The sequence below is a fragment of the Leptopilina heterotoma genome, unplaced genomic scaffold (genome assembly GCF_015476425.1).
Source record: "Leptopilina heterotoma isolate Lh14 unplaced genomic scaffold, ASM1547642v1 Lhet_462, whole genome shotgun sequence".
Lineage (NCBI taxonomy): Eukaryota > Metazoa > Arthropoda > Insecta > Hymenoptera > Figitidae > Leptopilina > Leptopilina heterotoma.
In genome coordinates this window covers 640,590-662,920 of record NW_025111094.1, presented here as the reverse complement: position 1 = coordinate 662,920, position 22,331 = coordinate 640,590, and the positions used below count along the sequence as shown (strand labels likewise).

Here is a 22,331-nt window from a genome sequence, read left to right as displayed (position 1 = left end):
GAATGCTGCCTCCTTATATACTTTTCAAGTTTCATGTTAGTTGCGAGAGAGTTTGAAACAACACCTCCTACGGAGCGTTGAGCGAACTACATACAATTATTTACCGACGCTGCAGAAATTATCATGTAGCAAGTATGTAGTTCGCTCAACGCTCCGCAGGAGGTGTTGTTTCAAACTCTCTCGCAACTAACATGAAACTTGAAAAGTATATAAGGAGGCAGCATTCTCACGAATATTTGTAGAATTTTATTCTGCCCGTCCTCTCCTATTTTTGCACTGATGGATGTGAGGTAAATAATTTTTAGACACTGAACGAAAGGGTTATTCACATTTCGGTGTAATAGAAAATAATACCCATTTCTATAAAATAATTAATTAAAAAAATTAATATTTTTAATAATAATAATAATAAATAAAATAATTATTAAATAAATAAATAAATTTATTATTTAATAAAATTTAATAAATTTTTTTTTTATTATTGGTTTTTTAATGGCAGCCAATAATGTGCCAATAATGGTTGACAATTATTGGCATCGGCGTGGACATTCCACGATTTTACCATTAGTGGTCCATTATTGGGTGCCAATAATAAACCTAGAGAAAACCAATGGCTTCCAATATTGGGCCATTAATGCACCAATGGTAGACTAATGGCCATTTCCCATTGGGTTATTATGTCAAGAATTCCGAGAAAAACTAGAATCGACATTCATTAATTTTTAAAGTTTTACTTTCTGCCCATTTTTGACTAAATTTTTTAAATTATAACATCTAAACTGTTTTCTATGGAATTTTAGTCCTGAGATTACTTCATTTAAATTTTAAAAATTGACTTAATTTAGATATACAAAAAGAAAAGCTTCATGTCAGTCATACTAATGCTTTAGAGGACCGCAATCTTGCCCACCGAATTGACAATCATGGCCTAGAGTTTGGCCATTACTTTTCTAGCATGAATCAGTCTTGGTTTCGATGACTCACCAAGGTTCAACCAATATTCCCAGGTAGATATTTCAACTCTATAATGACCAGTCACTGGGAAGTATTTCTAGATTCTGGCCAGTGATTGACCAGAAAATCTGGCAAGTGATTGATTAGAAATGTAACGCGCTGCTTTAGCAGTCACTGGTTAGATTATTTGGCCAATGACTGGCAAGTAACTGACCAGTATGCCTACTGACCAGTAACTGGACAGTTTTCTGCGCAAAATCTAGAATAAAATATAATTTTTCCTGGCTCTTTTTATTTTGTTTATAATTACACTTAAATCTAAGAATGAAAAATTCGCACGCATGGGGGATCGAACCCTAGACCCTACAGACACAACGCATGTGCGTTACCACGCAGTCACTGTGACTAGATAGTTACTTATCATAACTACAAGTTTAAGAACTGAAGTTCCATTCCCATTGTGACCAGAATTTCTGGCCAGTGACTTGTTGTCAGAAGTAATGATCAGAAATCAAGACCAGATAAACTGTTTAGCCACTTGTCAGAGACTTGACGGCTTATCTTGTTAAAATTTAGAAAATTGTAAACTTTGGTAATGTGACAGTGAAACGATCATAACTTTTATATAAAGTTACTTTAGACTTTTCTGTTTTTGGCCGTATAGAACATAAGAATTATTTTTAATATCTAATTATAAATGATTGACTAAGAGTGTATTTTTATGGGACTGGTGCTTTGTTTTTTTTCCTTAGTAATTGGTCAGTTTCTGTGTTCACAGTTTCTTTTTTTGATAGTGTCAAGATTTTCTGGCTAGAGATTTGGAAAAATCTAGAATAATTCTTTTAACAGGATTCGGCAAGTTTTGCTGATCAGTGGTGGACCAGTTGTTCTAGGTGGAATCTTAAATAATTCTTCAAATCAGTGACAGGTCAGTGTCTGGAAAGAAATTCTTATCACTATTATGATCAGATTTTCTGGTCAGTGACTTGACAAAAGTACTGTTCACAAAGGTGAATTGTTTTTATCCAGTGAAACTGGCCAGTCACTGACCAGATTGTCTTGGCAAGTAAAACTCGCTTTCGACTCTACAGCTACTGGAATAAAACAAGTAATATTTGACAAATTTCTACCTGGGTTGGTCAATCTTTAACAAAGCTTCTCGTGTGGAAAAATTTTAGGGCGCTGACCAAGCGCTTAAAATAGACTGTCTAACGTCTTTTTAGACCCAGGGCAGACGGTCTTATCGAGCGGCTGTTCAGAATTGAAACGAAACTTCCACGCTATCGTCTAGAATATACCTTTCTGGTCTGATCAGCAGTGCTAGTAAATTCTTATCTACGTCTATTCAAAATTTCTCATTATATGTTATGACAACTATTCTTAGAATGATAAGACTTAATTATATTTGAAATAATTTTAATGACTTTTTTTTACATAAAAACTATAAAAAAATATTTTAACTTTCTGTATTTTTCACTTCAACTTTCTTTAAGCGAAGGCTTTGTGTCCCTCCCTATCTTTGGCATTGGAGATAGTTGTCTTTTTGTAAAATAAAATTTACTGCAAATCAAAACAGCCGGATGAAACTAGCAGTCGTAATCAGCACCAATCTTTAGGCGTCAACCACTAATTAATAAAATTAATAAATAAAAACTTACTAAATTTAATATTTAGTGGATATTGATTCTCAAATAACAATACTCGATGGTTTTTTAAATCATTAAGTATTTCTAAATTTGAAGGAGAGGCATATTGGTAGATGACGCCTAAACATTGATGCTAAGTACGACTACTAGCTTCAGCCGACTAATCAAAACACATAGAAACACATCAAAATCTATTTTTTTCAGTGCACATTTAAAATTAAATTATACAGAAAACAGCAACAACATAGCACATTATTATTTACATAAAACAGAAACCACAACGAATACTAAAATTCACAAAGAAAATGTACCATACGCTGACTGATCTAACGACGCCAAACGACGCGACGCCATTAGGCGCCATGTTACTTAACAGCTGGGCATACATCGACGCATGCGCATATAACATCCTAGACCAAATCTAAACGGTCTTAATAACACCGTACTAGACGGACATATTTGACTTAGATTTTTTCTAATAAGCCCATCTGTTAAGTCACTGATTCGGGACTTGATGGACCGTCTAGAATTAGACGGACTTGATGATTGTTAATCGGGAAATCATTGGACTCTAGACTGCCACAATATTCATTAATTTAATATTAACTAGCGACATATACCTCACTCGCTAACGCTCGTTCGGTTGTATTTAAACTTATTTGTTTTTACTTATTTATTTTTATTTATTTGAACTAAGTAAATATTTACTGGACGCAAATATTTTAATTTATGGTATCAAATAAATAATTATTTGAACCAAATACAAATTACTTAAGTCAATTAAATGGAATAATTTTATCGCTGGGTTAGTGGACAAAAAGGACACCTCGAATTTTGGTTCAAAATGAGGACACCTCGCTTTTTAGTTGAAGAAAAGGACACCTCGAAAATATTAATTTTAAATGCATTTTTGTTTGACGATAATATCGTTTTCTCCAAGTGGAATGTACGTATGTTTAAAGAACATTTTAGAAGTTACGTATCTTCCAGGTTCAGTGAAGAAACCACGTATCTTTCTGTTCCGTGCAAAAACTACGTATCTCTGTCAGTCGCTTTAAAAACTTCTAATAATATTCTAATATTTTTAAGAAAAAAAATTAAATTATTTTAAAAAATATATATTTTATTGCATCAACTTTTGAAAAAATTATTACTTCATAACAAAATATTAACTTCAAAATAATAATAATAATAATAAAATGTAGATCTTCTAAAGTGACTGACAGAGATACGTAGTTTTTGCACGGAACAGAAAGATACGTGGTTTCTTCACTGAACGTGGAAGATACGTGACTTCTTAAATGTTCTTTAAACATACGTACATTCCACTTGGAGTGAATTATATGTGTAAAGTAATTGACTTATGATATTTTGTGCTCAAAAAACTATGAAGATAATATGTTCTTAAATCTTCTATTACAAAAAACAATTACATTACACATAGTATCGCCTAGTGATGCATAACGAGACTTTGTCCTTTCATAAAAGGAAAGAGATGAAACTGTAACATTCAATTGTTTTCATTGTATTTTTCGCGAGATTCTCGATATTCGCTCGTAATGCATCACTACTAGTATCGCCAAACGAAAGTTGATGTAAAATGAATATTTTCGACTTGTCCTTTTTTTCAACTAAAATGCGAGGTGTCCTCTTTTTCAACCAAAATTCGAGGTGTCCTTTTTTTCGACTAACCCATCGAAATGAAGGGAATATTACATTTCATATTCGGAATATTCTAGTGGAATGTTCCAGGGATCTTAAAGTAATATTAAAATGTCCGCCCCACAGGAATATTCCAAAATAACATTGAGGGAATGTTCCACGGTAATTTCGAAGTAATATTCCAGGATGATGTTGAGGCAATATTCCACCGTAATATTAATGGAATATTCCAAGGTAATGTTGAATGAATATTAAGGGAATATTCCCAGAATATTCCCTGGAAATATTCATATCTTTTACAATTTTGAAAGAAATAACGAAAGCCCTAACATAGTAACGAAGATTCTTTGGGCTGACACTAAATCTCCCATTACCCCACAGAATTGTTACAGGCCAAAATTTGAATAAAAAAAAAAAATATTAACAAATTTTATTATTATCTCGATTTTTATACAAGTATACATATCTACACATATTCACCTATAATATAATGAAAAATCATAACTAAATAATACGATTTTAACTACTTATGGTGATGTTTAGAAATATTTTGCATTTTACAACGAAAACTAAAAAAATACATTTTCCCTTGTCTTTACTAAAAATTTGTCAAGAATGTAATCGTTTGTTTTGGAATGATATAAACAAAGGTTGTAGAAGATTTTCTAGACATTGCAGCGAATTTTAAGGCTTTTTTAAGTACGTGAAATTTAAAAGCTCACATTACCCCACGCTCCCCGGCACAAAAAATAAAAGAGATATTTCAAAAATAATATTTTCCCATCTTTTAGTACTTTTGACCCATTTTCCCCTAAATTTTTTATTAAAACCAGCCAATATCGTAGGTTTAAACTTGTTCACAATGTGAATCATCTTAAAATGCTATATGGGGCGTTCCATGGCTCTATGAACCGACGAAATTTTGGTTTTGCTTATACCCAAGCAGCACGGAATATAACCTTAAAATGAAGGGAATATTACATTTCATATTCGGAATATTCTAGGGATCTTAAAGTAATATTAAAATGTCCGGCCCACAGAAATATTCCAAAAATAACATTGAGGGAATGTTCCACGGTAATTTCGAAGTAATATTCCAGGATGATGTTGAGGCAATGTTCCACCGTCATATTAATGGAATATTCCAAGGTAATGTTGAATGAATATTAAGGGAATATTCCCAGAATATTCCCTGAAAATATTCCAAAATTTCATACTTTGAAAAAATTTGACTTTTTTTCTCTTTATCTTCTTTCTTTAGTAAAAACGATTTTCAATGGTATTTTCAACATATTTAATATTATCTAGGAACATTCCCTCAACATCACCCTGGAATATTCCATTAATATTACGGTGGAACATTCCTTCAACATCATCCTGGAATATTACTTCGATATAATCGTGGAACATTCCCTAAATGTTATCTTGGAATATTCCTGTGCAGCGGACATTTTAATATTACTTCCCCAGTAGCACGTAATATTACAGCAATATTGAGAACACTGCCTTAACATTACCAATATTGCCTCAATGTCGTGGCATATTGCTGGAATGTTCCCAATATTACGTGCTACTGGGGTTTAAGATCTCTGGAACGTTCCACTGGAATATTCCGAATATGAAATGCAATATTCCCTTAAATTTAAGGTTATATTCCGTGATACTTGGGTACTTTGTAATTTGATAGTGTTTAGGGTCCTAAATAAGTGTGCCAAAAAGTTTTACAAAATTTTTAATATTTTGCAAGATATTTGCAAGGGTGCGTTCATAAATGATGTCACGTTTTTTGGGGGAGGGTGGAGGGTCTCTACTAAACGTGACACAATGTATTTTTACATGTGAAATTGCATGAAATTTGTTTGACAGGGGGAGGGGGGGGTTATAAAATCTCGAAAAATTGCGTGACATCATTTGTGAACGCTCCTCAATCAAATAATTTCAACACTTTTTTTTCAGGAATTTTTATCTCGTAAACTATATAAAAATGCTATTTTATTAATTTTTTTAAGAAATGTTTTTTTGAAATTTTTACTGCATTATTCTTACGCACGTCACTTTCACCAATATTGTTACAATATATATTGTAACAATATTGTTACGACAAATTTGTCTAGACTTTGGGTTATTGCAAGTCTAGACAATATTGTTATATAATAATATAAATTTTTCTTTCTAAACTAGAGCTTGAACATTTACAAAATTAAAACCTTATAGTGGTTAGAAAATGTAAAAAATTATTAATATTTATAAAAATATAAATTATTTTATTTAAAATCATTGTGTAATAAGACAAAAATTATGAAGTGACATTTTAAAAAATTGTCATTGTACATTATACGAAATGTTATTTTTACGTATTCTCTTATAAATCTTTCATTTTCGTCCGCTATCCTGGATTCGCCATTTTGTATTTTTAAAAAGTGACTTTGGATTCATAATCAGTGGAATTTTACTGAAAATCAGTTGAAAAGTACTAAAATATCAGTCATTCTGCACTGATTGTTATTTTATTGTGATTTATTTATTATTGTAAATTTCTGTCAAACAAATAATTTTACTAAAAGTCAGTTGAAAATTACACTTACAGAAATATAAGTCATTTTTCACTGATTATCCATTTAAAAAATTATTGTTGATTTCTGTCAAACAAATAAACCCAAGTGCGAAATGCCAAGACTGCAAAAACGGCCCATAATTGGTCTAGTTATGTCTGCCGAGAATTGGCAGTAGTTACTGGGCCATTACTGGTGTTCAAAACGTCCCATTGATGGGCCAATGATGGCGCCGATGGTCAGATTTTCAAATTTTTTAAGACTGGGCCAGCTCTCGGCCCAATAGTGGCACATTCATGGCAAAGTTGATCAATCTTTAATGGCAAAAAGCAAATGCCAGTGATGTGCCGACCATCGGCCCATTAATGGCACTTTAATGGCAAAAATTTTATATCTTTGATGGCAAATTATAATTGGCAGAATTGGGGCGTAGCTTGGCCCAATAACGGCACATTATTGGCAAAGTAGATAAATCTTTAAAGGAAAAATTCAATTGCCAGTGATGTGACGAAGATCAGCCCATTAATGATACATTAGTGGCACTTTAATGGCAAACATTTTGTATCTTTGATGACAAATTGTAATTGCCAGAATTCGGGCGTAGCTTGGCTCAATAATGGCACAATATTGGCAAAGTTGATCAATCTTTAATGGCAAAAGACAATTGCCAATGATGTGACAAAGATCGGCCCATTAAAGGCACATTAGTGGCACTTTAATGGCAAAAATTTTGTATCTTTGAAGGCAAATTATGATTACGAGTATTGGGGCGTAGCTTGGCTCAATAATGGCACATTCATGGCAAAGTTGATCAATCTTTAATGGCAATATTCAATTGCCAGTGATGTGACGAAGATCGGCCTATTAATGGCACATTAGTGGCACTTTAATGGAAAACATTTTGTGGCAAATTATAATTGCCAGAATTGGGACGTACCTTGGCTCAGGAATGCCATATTAATGTCTATCATTTTGTATCTATGATGGTAAATTATAATTGCCAATATTGGGACGTAGCTCGGCCCAATAATGGCACAGAATCGGCCAGTGTAGTATAGCTTATAAGAACCCTTTTGCTTCCTCGACTTCACGTCAGAGTAGCAGAGTGGTCAGAGTGTTAGGCTGTGGTGCGTCAGGTTCAGGTATCGCTCCCCGCGAGCGGTAAGAATTTTTCAAATATTTGTAAGTTTGCGATTAATTCAGGGAAATAAACTGTATAAATATTATGAATTAATTAGTTAATTAAATAAAAAATATTTTTTTTTAATTTTTTCAACACTGGGGAGTAATGGCAGCCAATAATGGGCCATTAATGTTTACCGAGAATCGGCCGATGATTGGCTGCCGACGGCCTACCGCGGTTAACCTCCCGACAGTCGGGCCACTATTGTCTGCCAAGAGTAGGCACTGACTATGCCGTCACTGGGCCAGTTTTGGGCAGTTTTTAATTTCACACTTGGGAATAAGTAAATACACAAGTAAATAAATAATTTCCCTTACAACACAGGCAGCGCAGCATTAGAGAGTGAGGTACTTACGTATATTTAAAAAAATTTCAACAGACACTACGTGCATCAACGAACCTTAAAAAATTCAACAATTTATATTATCAATCGTTTATTAAATCTATATATGTGATTTGTGTATATGTAGCAGTTTATATCTGCACATGAGTCAGTATACATGTGTATATAATTTATGTACATGTGTGAGTATACATGTACATGTGATTAGTGTATATGTTGAGTATACATGTGTGGGTGTTTTGCGCGCATGCTTCATATTCATAGAACACTACTGCGCATGCCTGATATTCATAGAACACTGCTGCGCATTCCTGACATTGATAGAACACTACTGCGCATGCCTGACATTGATAGAACACTACTGCGCATGCGTGACATTGATAGAAAACTACTGCGCATGCCTGATATTCATAGAACACTACTGCGCATGCGTAACATTGATAGAACACTACTTCGCATGCCTGATATTCATAGAACACTACTGCGCATGCCTGACATTAATAGAACACTACTGCGCATGCGCGACATTGATAGAAAACTACTGTGCATGCCTGGGACGCATGACGATTCTCGACAAAAATCCTGTATAATATTCGATAGACCTTATTTCATTTGTCAAAATTTCTTTTTCATGTAATTTTCTTTTATAAGAATAAGAATGTGTTCCAAATTGTTTATAAACACAATGTTTTTTAATTAATGCTAATAAATGAAAATAATAATTAATATGAAGATGGAAATAAGAGAATGTTTAAAAACTTGATTTCATAATATATAAATTTTTATTGAACCGAAATAATTTTGAAAAGAAACTTTTGTTTTGATAAATTTTTGTTAAATAGAATTATAGTTTAGCAAATATTTTAGGTAATAAATAGTTTATAATGGAAAGTTTACATTTATTAAAACTTGCATATTTCAAAACTTAAATTGCAACAAAATGTCATTTTTCAGAATTTATGTTTAAGCAGCTTTCATTGAATGCAAATTATTAAACAGAAAAATTCATAATTGACTAAATGTTTAGTAAAATGAATTATTAAATATGTTAATATTTTATTACAACAAAATTTTCTTTCATGTTATAGTTATTAAATAGATATTAAATTCAGTTGATTGTTTATTTAGACAAATTCTATAATTTTTCAATTAATATATAAACGAATTTTCATATTACAAATTTTTTAAATAATTTAAATGTTATGTGACGGAGTTTACATTAGATCGAATTTTAATTTATCGACATTTTTATTTGCTGGAATATCTATTAAACGAAATGTTCATTTCAACGAATTTTCAATAAACAAAAAATTCTATAATTAATTCCTTCTTAACGTACTTATTATTTCATTCAAATATTATTTCACGGAAAGTTAATTTAATCGATTTTTTATGTTTCAGATTCGTTGTCTAATAGAAATTCAATGAACGGAATCTTTGTTTAGTGGAACAAAAATGACATTTTGTTGCAATTTAAGTTTTGAAATATGCAAGTTTTAATAAATGTAAACTTTCCATTATAAACTATTTATTACCTAAAATATTTGCTAAACTATAATTCTATTTAACAAAAATTTATCAAAACAAAAGTTTCTTTTCAAAATTATTTCGGTTCAATAAAAATTTATATATTATGAAATCAAGTTTTTAAACATTCTCTTATTTCCATCTTCATATTAATTATTATTTTCATTCATTAGCATTAATTAAAAAAACATTGTGTTTATAAACAATTTGGAACACATTCTTATTCTTATAAAAGAAAATTACATGAAAAAGAAATTTTGACAAATGAAATAAGGTCTATCGAATATTATACAGGATTTTTGTCGGGAATCGTCATGCGTCCCGCATGCCTGATATTCATAGAACACTACTGCGCATGCGTTACATTGATAGAATACTACTGCGCATGTCTGATATTCATAGAACACTACTGCGCATGCCTGACATTGATAGAACACTACTGCGCATGCGTGACATTGGTAGAACACTACTGCGCATGCGTAACATTGATAGAACACTACTGCGCATACGTGACATTGATATAACACTACTGCGCATGTGTAACATTGATAGAACATTACTGCGCATGCGTAATATTGATAGAACCCTACTGCGCATGCGTGACACTGATAGAACATGATACCCTGTAAAAAAAAAGTATTGGGAGGTACGGGATTCCGTATTGCAAGTGCCAACCTGCCAATGCGGTATTCGCGAATTACCGCATTGGGTGTCGTGGTGAATACGGAAATCAAGGGGTCCCAATGCGGTGCCAGTTTTAAGCTTTAAAAAAACGAAAATACGTGACAGGAGGAAATAATTAGTGTCAGTGGAGAAATATGCGAGTTAAAGGAATGAGAAAATAATAATAGTGAGTGTAAAAATGAAATTTTAAGAAAAAAAGGTAAGTTGAACTGTCAAATATGGGCCCAATGCGGCATAGGCTGATTTCAATGCGCCACAGCAAAAGCAACTTTGACTGGTTTGAATGGCGTGAAATAGGTAAACAAACATTTTCTAACACATTTGTCTCCGTACACAGACACTTTTCACTAAATCTGCCAACATACAATTGGTAAGCATCTTCTAAATTGCAATAATCGAAAATATTGTTTAGATTCATGCAGAAACGTGGTTATAAAATAAAAAATTGGAAAGTAATGTAATTCAAATCATATGTCAGCTGGGCCACTGTGTTCGCTCGATTTGCTCTGCTTGCTTCTGCCCTCTACTGGCGACTTGCACTATGTACCGATTGTGTACCGCATTGAAAGCAGCCTACGCCGCATTGGACTCATATTTGACAGTTCAACTTACCTTTTTTTCTTAAAATTTCATTTTTACACTCACTATTATTATTTTCTCATTCCTTTAACTCGCATATTTCTGCACTGACACTAATTATTTCCTCCTGTCACGTATTTTCGTTTTTTTTAAAGCTTAAAACTTGCACCGCATTGGGACCCCTTGATTTCCGTATTCACCACGACACCCAATGCGGTATTTCGCGAATACCGCATTGGCAGGTTGGCACTTGCAATACGGAATCCCGTACCTCCCAATACTTTTTTTTTACAGGGTAGTCATGTATGTGTTTTGTGTATATGTGTAACATTCATGGGTATGTGTTTTTTGGACATGTGTGAGTGAAGTATTTTCAAAGATAGTTAGACAGAATAGAAAGAGGTGTGAGTCGGTCGGTCGGTCGGTCGTACATTAACTTAATGTAATATAGAGGATATTTAATTAATATTAATATTAAATAAGTCACTTTCAAGCAAATTCATTGACTGTGAGTGGAAAATTAAATGCAAGTTAAGCTTTTCTGAAAACCATATGTACGCTTTAGCACGCGTTATTGTTGCGCCAGTATAACTGTAAAAGACATCAGAAATAATTTAGTATAAGTAACTTTATTATTCCATAAAAGTTTTCTTTTAGCTAATTTCCTTTTATATATTTTATGGGTGTCGTAAAAAATCTAAAAAGTGATTTCTTGTTGGAAAACTAATGAAATCTAGCTTCAACAACAAACAGTACTTTGATAGTAAAGTCGTAAACTTGACAGGATTCTGCACTTATTCTTTTTAGTTTTATCTTTAATGCAATGACAATAATACGAAATGCGTGTTTGTCACTCACTCCACTAAATTATTGTTTATACTCATTTTTTGAGGTTATTTTATAGTATATTTATTTCGTCTGGCCCTCACATTATGAGATTAATTCTCAAGATCCGAAAAGTTTTTTTTCACGATTTATCGTCTTTAAATTCATTCGCTTGCTACCTAGTCCACTATGTCTCTTCTAAATGAAAAATTATCTGGAATTTTAGTCAATATAAAATGTTATTGTATATTATTTGATTTTTATTTTACCATGTTATTTAATTATTAATAAATTTCATATTGAACTTAATTGTTGAGAATTGAAACTAAGAAAGAATGAATAAAATAAAATTTTTACTATCAGAAGAAAGTGTCATTATCACACTTTGTAATGATTTTTTTATTATTTTTTTGCCTAAACTCAAAAAGACAGAACGACATTAAAAACTAAGGAATTATGGCTAAAAATGAAAGTATACGTATTTGACGTCGTTCAGTCGGAACTTAAGGTTCATCACTCACGTGCGAACGAACTTTATATCTCAAGCATCGTTTTACGGGGGTCGTTGCAAGTGCGATTTTACAACCTTTGGTGCAGATTAATCTCACTCCACGTATTTTCAAGAATAAAGCAAAAAAGCCACGAGTTACGTGACATTTAGAAAATAACAGAAAAGCGCGTATAGTTCTCTTCTTTTAAATGTAAATGGACAAATATTCAAATAACGTAAGCATTAAAATAAACTACTACTTTTTTCTTAAATACTTAATTTTAATTACAAAAAAGGGAAAATTATATTTTTCAGGTAAATAAGTCATATTTTAAGTTAGAAAACTTTTCAAAACAGTTATTTATAAATTTTGAGTAAATTTCTTATCCTAATTTAATTAACAGTGTAACGAGTTTCAAGCAAATACGATAAATTTTTATACATTTCTTTTGTACTGATGATTTTAAAAAATTTTTAGCCAATTGGGTTCATTTTTGAAACACATTTGTAAAAAAATCCAATGTAGCTGGAGATGCACTGTTCATTCTATTGAAAAAAGTATATCTTCTTCAAAAACAATCACTGGAAAAGTGAAAATTGATTTTTCGAATCGAGAAACATCAAGGAAATAGAATCATTAGTTTCAATCTCATGTGTAAATTGTAATTTATTGTTAAATGAGTTAACCCTCGGAGAACACACCTCTTTTTTAGACCATTTTTCAAAGCTTAACCAATTTTAAACTGCTCATCTAATCAAACTAAAGAATTTTTTTGAATATAGTTTAAACTCTGTAGAATAAGTCTGTATACTTGAAAATCCTTATTTAAAATATTAAAAAAAGATAAAAAGCTTTTCGTAAAAAAGCGTGGGGTCAAAAAGACCCCCATGTGTTCTACGAAGGTTAAAAACATCCATCTCTTAGATTTTATTAATAGGAATGCATGTAAGAATATCGTCCACATATCGATAGAAGAAGAGTAGTATGTATGCATATTTCCTCCAGATCAATCATCACTAAATCTGTGAAAAGTCCCGAAATGGGTGAACCCATTGGAGTTCCATAAGTTTGTTTACAGAATTTCCCACTAAACTGGAAAAAAGTATTGTCAAAAAAAAAACCGTATGATAATCAAGGGGATGTTAATTTTTTTAAAAATAGAAGCATATCTCTTTTCAATACTTTTTAAAACTAAATCACAAGAAATCACTCATTTAACAATTTAACCATAGGTTACAATTTACACATTAGATTGAAATATCTTAATAATTGACTGGTTTCTGAAAACTAAAATTCTCTGGACGCTTTTTAAACTTTTATTCTCAACTTCCAGTAACACAGAAAATTTCCAGAATTTATAATCTAATTGATAGAGGTATTAAACTGTCCATTGTAACAATTCGTAAGAAAAACCTTATAATTGCCCGAAAATTACTTCTTCAAAACAGCTATCCAATAACATTCATCGATAAATATATATAAAAAATCGGACAAGTGCGAGTTAAACTCGCACTAAAATCGAGAGTTCCGTACACCAAAATTAAACTCCTTTTTTAATGAAAAAAAATATGGGGAAGAAATATGATTGATTAAAAGAAATAAATACAAATTAGGAAAGAAAGAAATCGATTAAGTACCATCAAATACACGGAGAGAAAAAAAAGTAAACGGCTCTACCTGTCGGTAGAACTTGCGTTAAATGCTAAACAGCCGTTCAACTTAGTGTTCCGCGTTCCACTCGTTTATGTTGATGTTTTGAAACAGTGTACAGCGTGCAAAAGTGACACTTCCTTAAAATTTAATATTTTTTTTTAATACATATTGTGACATATTATTTGTATTTCTTAAAGCAAATATAATTTATAATTTTGACGTAAGTAATTGTTGGTTTAAAAATTATTTTTTTTAGGTATATTTTTAAACGTATAAAACTTCTTTTTTGAAGTTAGGTTATGTTCGTCTTATTTTCTGTAATTCTAATTAACATTTCAGAATTGTATTTAGTGTTATTTTTAATTCTTATTTGTATATATCATTATGAATTTATATTTTCTTTTGGAACATTTTTAAAATAATAGCATAATTTTTAACTTTATTCATTTAAAGGCATCCGGGGTCTTACTTTCGTCAAGTAATCTTCTATATTAATAAAGTACTTAATCCGGTAATCTGTTCGCAGTTTGAACTTAGTTGTTGTTTGCTTTTTTGTTTCTTAACTTTTTAAAAATAATTTTTCATTTTTTAATATTTTCAATTTTAAAATTAATGTATTGAAAATCATTTAATTATTTCAAAGAATTTTATAAAAAATAAAAAAAATTAATAATAGAATTCCTTCGAAGAATTTTATTATTTAGGAAAATAATTTAATTCTCGGGAAGAATATTTATAACATTTTTAAAAATTCTAATTAATTTCTTTTTTAAGAATTTCTTTGAATATTTTTTAAAAATAATAAAATTTATTTCTTTAATAGTTTTAATTAAAAATTCTAAAAATAATTGAATTTTATGAACAATTAAATTCAATTTTATTAAAATTTTCGAAAATAATTAGATTATTGCTAATAATTTTTATTATTTATGAACATAGTTGAATTTTTTGCCAAGAATTTTATTAAAATTCATGAAAATAATTGAATTCAATTAAATAATAAATAATAATAAAAATAATAATTAAATTAATAATCTAACGGTTTTCGAAGAATGCTGTAACGTATATACGAACGATAGATAAATTAAGATAAGAAGGAATTGTATTTAATTTATATTGGTATTTGTTATAAGTTAGCGAAGTTTAGGTATGGTTATTTACATGTGTACACAGTAAAGGATTATTCAAAACCTTTTGATTATTAATTTAAAGAGTGACATTACTTTTAATTTAACCCCCTTATAATTGAATTGTTAAACGAAACATTATTTTTTCTCTTGCATTAATTTTAACCTAAAAACATATAAAATGGGCAAAAATATTTCATTTTAATTTTTGAAGTGGTTTGATTTTTTTTCTTTACCTACAGTTTTTTGTAGTTGATAAAATATTTTATTTCTTCGTAGTCTTAGACAAAATTTTAAGATTTTATTAGATAAAACATGTTAAATGTAAACTAAACGACATTCAAATATGTTTTATTAGCTAAATATTGGTTTTGATGATGTTTTTATTAATTATTTGTCTTTAATTGCAGATATTGACGACTACATATTTTTACAAAATTACAAGGCAACCCATCAAAAATTTCAACAGAAATTTTGTCTGCAATAAACGATTACATGCAAACATCCATCCATGGAAAATATTGTTCTTCTCATATAGAAATATATATTTTATGCTTTAAAATTTGTTAACATTTATTTTAGGGAGGAGGTTAAGGTTAATTTGTTAAAAAAGCATGCTTTTAAGAATTTTTTTTACTATTACATAAAATTTATTTTATCAACTTTCACATAATATTTCAACATTTGTTTAACAATATTTTACCAAATTTTCATGGTTAATTATTGACAATTGTTCGAGTGAATGAGAAACTTCTCTTGTGCTTCCAAATAGAAATTGTTTTTCGGTGTACGTGATATCTCACAACATAATCATTTAATACAAAAAAGTCAAAACATATTTGTCAAACTTTATCAGGTTATTTTTTGTTTTTCAATTTTTCGTAGGACTCGTAAGCCAAAAAATTATTTTTTTCTATATAAAATCGGCAAATGTATTATTGTAATATTATCAATTGAAGCGTTTTGTGCAGAAACAGCATAAATCCATAATTCGAAATTGTTCAGGAATCAATAAAAACTGTTTTTCTCGTAAATGTTAAGATTTTTTAAATTCTGCTTTTTGTATTATATTCTACTAACCTATAAGTTAAAAAATCCAATATGATTAATTAATTATCTACTTAATATAAAAAATTAAAAAATAAATTAACATTTGGACTTATGCTGTTTCTGCACAAAATGAAATGAAAAACACAGAAAATTTATTAAATCCAGTGAAATATCAAAGTTTTATGAAATATTTTATAACATTTATTGTTTTAAGAATAAATTTAACCAATTTTCAATATTTTCTAATTTTAAAATAATTTAGTCACCACTATCACTTTTTGCTTTCCAGGAGTGTTTTTATTTATAATATAAACTGTTTAACATAAATTATTAAAATACGTCAAGAATATCACAAATAAATATAAAACTTATCATGGACTTGTTCTGTTTCTGCACAAAATGATATTTTAATTATTTTTTAAGGGTTTAGAGTTTAGTCACTTATGTAATATTTTATCAAATTGAAAAGCTTTATTTAAAGATAAATTTTCAAAAAAAGTGATTTTCGAAAAAAATGGACTTTTGCGGTTTCTGCACAAAAAGCTTCAATTAAAAAAGATGAAAAAACTCACTGTACCAAATTTAAGAAAGATTTGCATTATTTTTGCACGCTGTAATTTAAAAAATTTGACAATGGACATTTCTTACGGCTTAGAAATCGTTCTTTTCAAGGATGAATCAGAAAATATTGCAAATTTAAAAATAAACAAATTATAGATGATTATTTTATTGAAAAAAACATTAATCCTCAAGTCTGGATCAACCCGGTAAGAAACGGAAAATTGAAAAGAATTTCAATTCAAAAGTTGTATTCTTCTTAATAGGCGAATTTACCTCGGTGCTCTACACCCAGAGAAAATTATTATTTAAACCAAATATATTTTATTTGAGTTAAATAAACGTATATTTGTCTCAGAACCAACTAGACTTTTTATTTGTTTTAAATAAAAATTTTATTCGATATAAATAAAACATATATTTGAGCCAAATAAAATTTTATTTAAACCAAATAAAATTTATTTGAAACAAAGAAAAAGTCTAGTTGGTTCTGAGACAAATATACCATTTCTCTGGGTGTATTCCACCGAAACCACAAAAATTTCAGAAATATCTATTATTTACAAAACTATGAAACGCACATTCAAAAGAATGAGACAGTACAAACAAATCAGTAGAAATTTCTATTCCACTTAATTGACATTACTACCACTCCAGATCTCACTGGAAAGTTTTTTAATTTATCATAAGCACTTTTAATTTTTTTTAACATTATTTTCATTAGTTAAAGACCTTCACAGAATAATGATCTATGGCACATTTAAAAATGCTTGCAATAATCAACTTTAAATTGCCATAAATCGTTACTTCAAATATAATTTCTAATGAAAACCAATACATTTCATTCTCTCTTTATTTAATTACACTATTTCATTCATTTAGGCTTAAAAAGGAGTATAAATTGAAGGAATAACATGTATCAATATTAAATATGCATTATTTAGGCCATAAATGCTTTTGAACACTCACCACGATTCGTTTTCCTAATTTATAATTACGTGTCATTTTCTATGACAAGAAAATTAATAAAATAGATGTATATTTCATTTTTTGTATTAAATAAATTAGTTTTCATATTAAAAACATATTAGAAGCGAGAAAAATTGAATTTTTTATTAATACTAAAAAATTCAGTTTGAGGTGAGATCAAATACATGGGAATCAGGGGGGATCATCTTGTACACCCATTGAGGGATCATCTAGGATATATGTATATTAAATTCTGAGCAAATGTCCAGATGTATGTGTGTGTATGTCACAAAAAATTGTATACAAATTATCTCAAATAAATTTTAATGGATTGCCCTGAAATTTTGCAGGTTTATTGCAGTCATTAATACCTAAAATCGGACACAAGGATTTTCAAATTTTCCAAAACATTTTTTTTATCCAATTTTTTCAAAATTAGAAAAAAATTTTTTTTGTATTTTTTGAAATAACTTTTTTATTTTTAAATATTTTCATTAATTATTCTCAAAATTACATTCCTGATAAGAAAACGAATCGATTGATATATACAAAGTGTGCATTTCATCAAAATTTATAAAATTAATCGATATTTTTCTTTTTCACAAAAAATTCAAATTTTGTGTTTTTTGAATTATTACCTTAACATATTAAAATAATTATTTTATAATAAAAAAATTAAGCAATTGGTTTATATTATTTTGAGGATGCGAAATGGTCATGAAATGAACAACTTGTTTTTACTGGGTTACTATATAAAGAGTTAAAAATCTATATTGTAGATAATAACTATTTCTTTAATCAAACTTCCAATTTGTATGATTTTTTGATCTGTTTCAAAAATTATTTTTTTAAGTTTGAGCAAAATTTTATAATTATTAAATATTTTAAAGTAAAATATGAAAAATTCAAGGACGTACGAAAGTTGAAAATCCAGGACATTTAAGGACATTTTTTCAAATTTCAGAATTTTTTCCACCCTGAATTGATATATTTAACGATGGTAATGAATATCTTTGTGACCATAATCCATAATATAATGCAATGGTTGAATGTCGTGCGTTTATTTCTTGCTATAAACCAAAACACGCATGTTTTAAGACGATGGTGGGTAAAATTCCACATCCAGCCAGCAATGCAGAATTTATTTGGTGCCTACCAGACGCTGTCCACATATTATGCGAATTACAATCACGAAGATTTTTATCAGATGACTTGAATGACACCAGAAGATTTTGAGTTACTTCATCGCCTGATTGCTCATCGATTGCGAAAAGCAAGTTTTAGGGAGCCTTTGCCAACAAAACTAAGATTAGCATTGGTGCTAAAGTATGTTAAATATATATGTGAGCTTGTCTATGAAAAGGGAATTTACGTGTTAAAAAAATCACTTTTCACTTTTCGTTGATTCACATAGATTTTTAAAATGCTCATTAAGATGGTGAAAATCACAAAGTCATAATTTGTTTGGAATCGAATTTTGCAGAGCTCTAATTGACAGCTTTCAAATTTAAACCTGTCAATCTGACATCATGTTCGTAATCAGCGATCTCGAAAACCCTTTCACTGATATTTTCATTAAAAATAGTTATTATGTAAAAAAGTTATTAGTTAAATCACTACAAATAGTTATTATTTAGAAAAGTTGAGTTTCTTTGACAGTTGTTAACTTTAAAAATTTAAGTTTGATATCATGTTCATAATCAGTGACCTAGAATACCTTATTATATGTACTTTATTTCTTTATTAAAAATGATCACTTTTCAGAAAACAATTTCTGAAAAAAAATTAATATTTAAAAAAGTTAAAAGGGTTTATCTAAGTTTAAACTTTAACTGCTGTTTTCTTAAAACCTTGTTTTTGTACATAAAGTCTCTTTTCATAGACCAGGACACATATAATAAAAAGTGGGGTCAAAACTGGTAAGAAATAAGGTCAAAAATCTTACATTCTTTTTTAAATCTCATTTTCTAATATTCTAAATTGACAGGGATAATTAAATTTACATTGTCATTAAATTGTGTATAATAAATTATTATTTTCAACCGGTTTTGTCTCAATCAAATTTTTTTCCAAATAATTTTTTTTAAAAATTACCTGAAAGTTTTGTTTATTAACATTTTCAATATTCACTGAACGAAAGTTCTATTTAGTATATGTTTAACAAAATATTCTGGTTAAATCAACTATTATTCTTGTGAATATAACCGGGAAATATTGAAACCAGAATACTGGTAGCTCTGGCCGTAATATTTTTTCACTATTGAACTTCATGAATTTGTTTAAACTTTATTATTTTAAATAATTATATTTTTCACATAATTTAAAAAATTATGATTTTCTTATAATTTTTTAATTAAATTTCATTTTCATGGTTTGTTAAAATAATAAAATAAAAAATAGATAGGGGTATGACATTTCATTGTAAAAAGGATGTATTACGGCAATAACATCAGATTAATTTGTTGTAACATTTATCCTTTTTTTAATGCGCCAGCTTACTTGCCAATGGTGACAGCATAAGAACAACACAAAATTTCTTTCGAGTAGGAAGATCTACCATTTATAAAATACTAGATGAAGTATGTTCCGTTATCTGGGAAGAATTGTCACCATGGTATTTAAGAAACAGAACGTCAAGAGAGTGGAGGATAATTGCTGCTGGATTCCGAACGAAATGGGATTTTCCGAATTGTATAGGAGCTTTGGACGGAAAAGAAATAGCCATATCAGCACCACCAGATACAGGCAGTCTTTTTTTTAATTATAAAAAATTTTTTAGTTTTAAGCTCCTAGCAATTTGTGATGCTCATTGTCGTTTCACTTGGATTGAAGCTGGCGATTGTGGTAAAAAATATGAATATGATCATTTAAGTTTTACTTTCTATTACAATTCTTGGGCCGGATTTACCAACAGCGATTAAAAATTAATCAATGATTAAAGTCTATTTAACCGCACATTATTGGTCGATTAAGGATTTAATTATTGATTACCTTTTAATCACTGTTGGTGAATTCGGCTCTTAATCTCACTTCCAATTTCTTTTGTTTTTAATTATTGTTTTAGAATGACTTTATATTAAAATTTAGCGTTGAAATTTAAAAAAAATTAATAATAATTAAAAAAGTCTTAAATAGTTTTTAATTTTAATAAAGTATCTTATTTTAATGCAGGTTCTGTTAGTGACTTAATTTCGTTTAGAAATACTGATTTTCATAAGGCAATATTAAACGACGAACTGAATATTCCTCCAAGTTGTCTCTTGCCGCGTTCTAATATCAAGATGCCTCATTTTTTCATTGGAGACGAGATCTTTACTTGCCAAAAACATCTCATGATCCCGTTTGCAAGACACAGACCTCTAACAAATGCTCAAAGTCATTATAACTACCGGTATATATTTTTATGATTATTCATTTACAAACGAAATTGAAATAGTTTATATAAATTTTTTCTTTTATTGCGACATTTAATTCTTTTATAATTACTGATTTACAACTATTATATTTTTCATTTACTGAGTATAGGTTTTACAATAATTTTTATTTTTAAGTATAGTAATAAAATAAAATATTACAAAATTATTATTATAATATAAATATTTATAGATTATCTAGAGCTAGGCATACAATTGAAGCTGCTTTTGGAATTTTAACTGCAATGTGGCAGATTTTAAAGAAACCTTTAAGGTTTCATTTGCAGACTTCAATTCATGTTGTTTTAGCAACTGTTTGCCTTCACAATTTTATTTTGACGAGACGGTTACAACGAGGTGAAGAAATAGACATCTCTGAAAATATGAATGTAAATAGAGGTAATTTTTATATTTTTTTAATTAATCCTCATGAAATATTACAAATTTTATGAATTTTTTTGTTTTTTTAGCATTTTAAACTTAGAAATCGTATTTAACAAGGTAGATAAGTCTTAATCTATGGTTGTCGAATGACAAAACGAAGATGCAGAGGGACGAGATTAGGAGAGTGAAGGAGCAGTTAGCCGTGCGTCGACGAGAGGGAGAAGCAAACATTTCTTTGGTTTTTCGTCGTGGAGTTCCCACAATTATTAAAATCCCTCCCTGTAAACGTACTTCTATTCTCACACTTCAGATAGGTGGGTAAACAGTTGGCCAATCCAACTGCAGTACCTGGTTTTGGATTAATTCTTCTGTTATCATTCTCTTCAGTGTTTAAGGGGAGACCCCACCTTAATTTTGACCCCTTTAAAATAAAATTATTAAACGAGGTAATATTTTTTTTCTTGCATCATTTTTAACCTAAAGACATATAAGATGGTCAAAAAAATTTAATTTTAATTTTTGAAGAGGTTAGAATTCTTTTTTTTTCACCAATTGCATATTATTGAAAATCCATGCGAGAAGTTGTTTAGAATGATAAAATATACATGGAAAAAAATTTTCGTTAAAAAATATTAAAAACTGTAAGAGAAGATCGATTTTTAAGTTTGACATTTTGACATTTTGCTGCAATTTCAAAAGATCTGAACATCTAGTTTTCTCCAAATTGTGTA

At 29.4% G+C, this 22,331-nt stretch overlaps 1 protein-coding gene across 1 annotated transcript; it reads left to right on the top strand.

Moving 5' to 3' along the window:
• The first annotated feature begins 19,019 nt into the window (after positions 1–19,019).
• LOC122507358 (putative nuclease HARBI1) lies at positions 19,020–21,938 on the top strand. Its single transcript, XM_043620018.1, has 4 exons — positions 19,020–19,129; positions 20,298–20,647; positions 20,975–21,194; positions 21,410–21,938. The coding sequence occupies exons 1-4, from the start codon at positions 19,020–19,022 to the stop codon at positions 21,666–21,668; spliced, it is 939 nt and encodes a 312-aa protein (XP_043475953.1). The 3' UTR covers positions 21,669–21,938.
• The last annotated feature ends 393 nt before the right edge of the window (positions 21,939–22,331 follow it).

Excerpts from the sequence above, each read along its gene's own strand:
- LOC122507358 (XM_043620018.1), top strand. The coding sequence starts at position 19,020 with ATGACACCAGAAGATTTTGAGTTACTTCATCGCCTGATTGCTCATCGA. Across the intron at positions 20,648-20,974 it reads GATTGAAGCTGGCGATTGTG|GTTCTGTTAGTGACTTAATT; the intron begins GTAAAAAATATG and ends ATTTTAATGCAG. Across the intron at positions 21,195-21,409 it reads CAAAGTCATTATAACTACCG|ATTATCTAGAGCTAGGCATA; the intron begins GTATATATTTTT and ends AAATATTTATAG.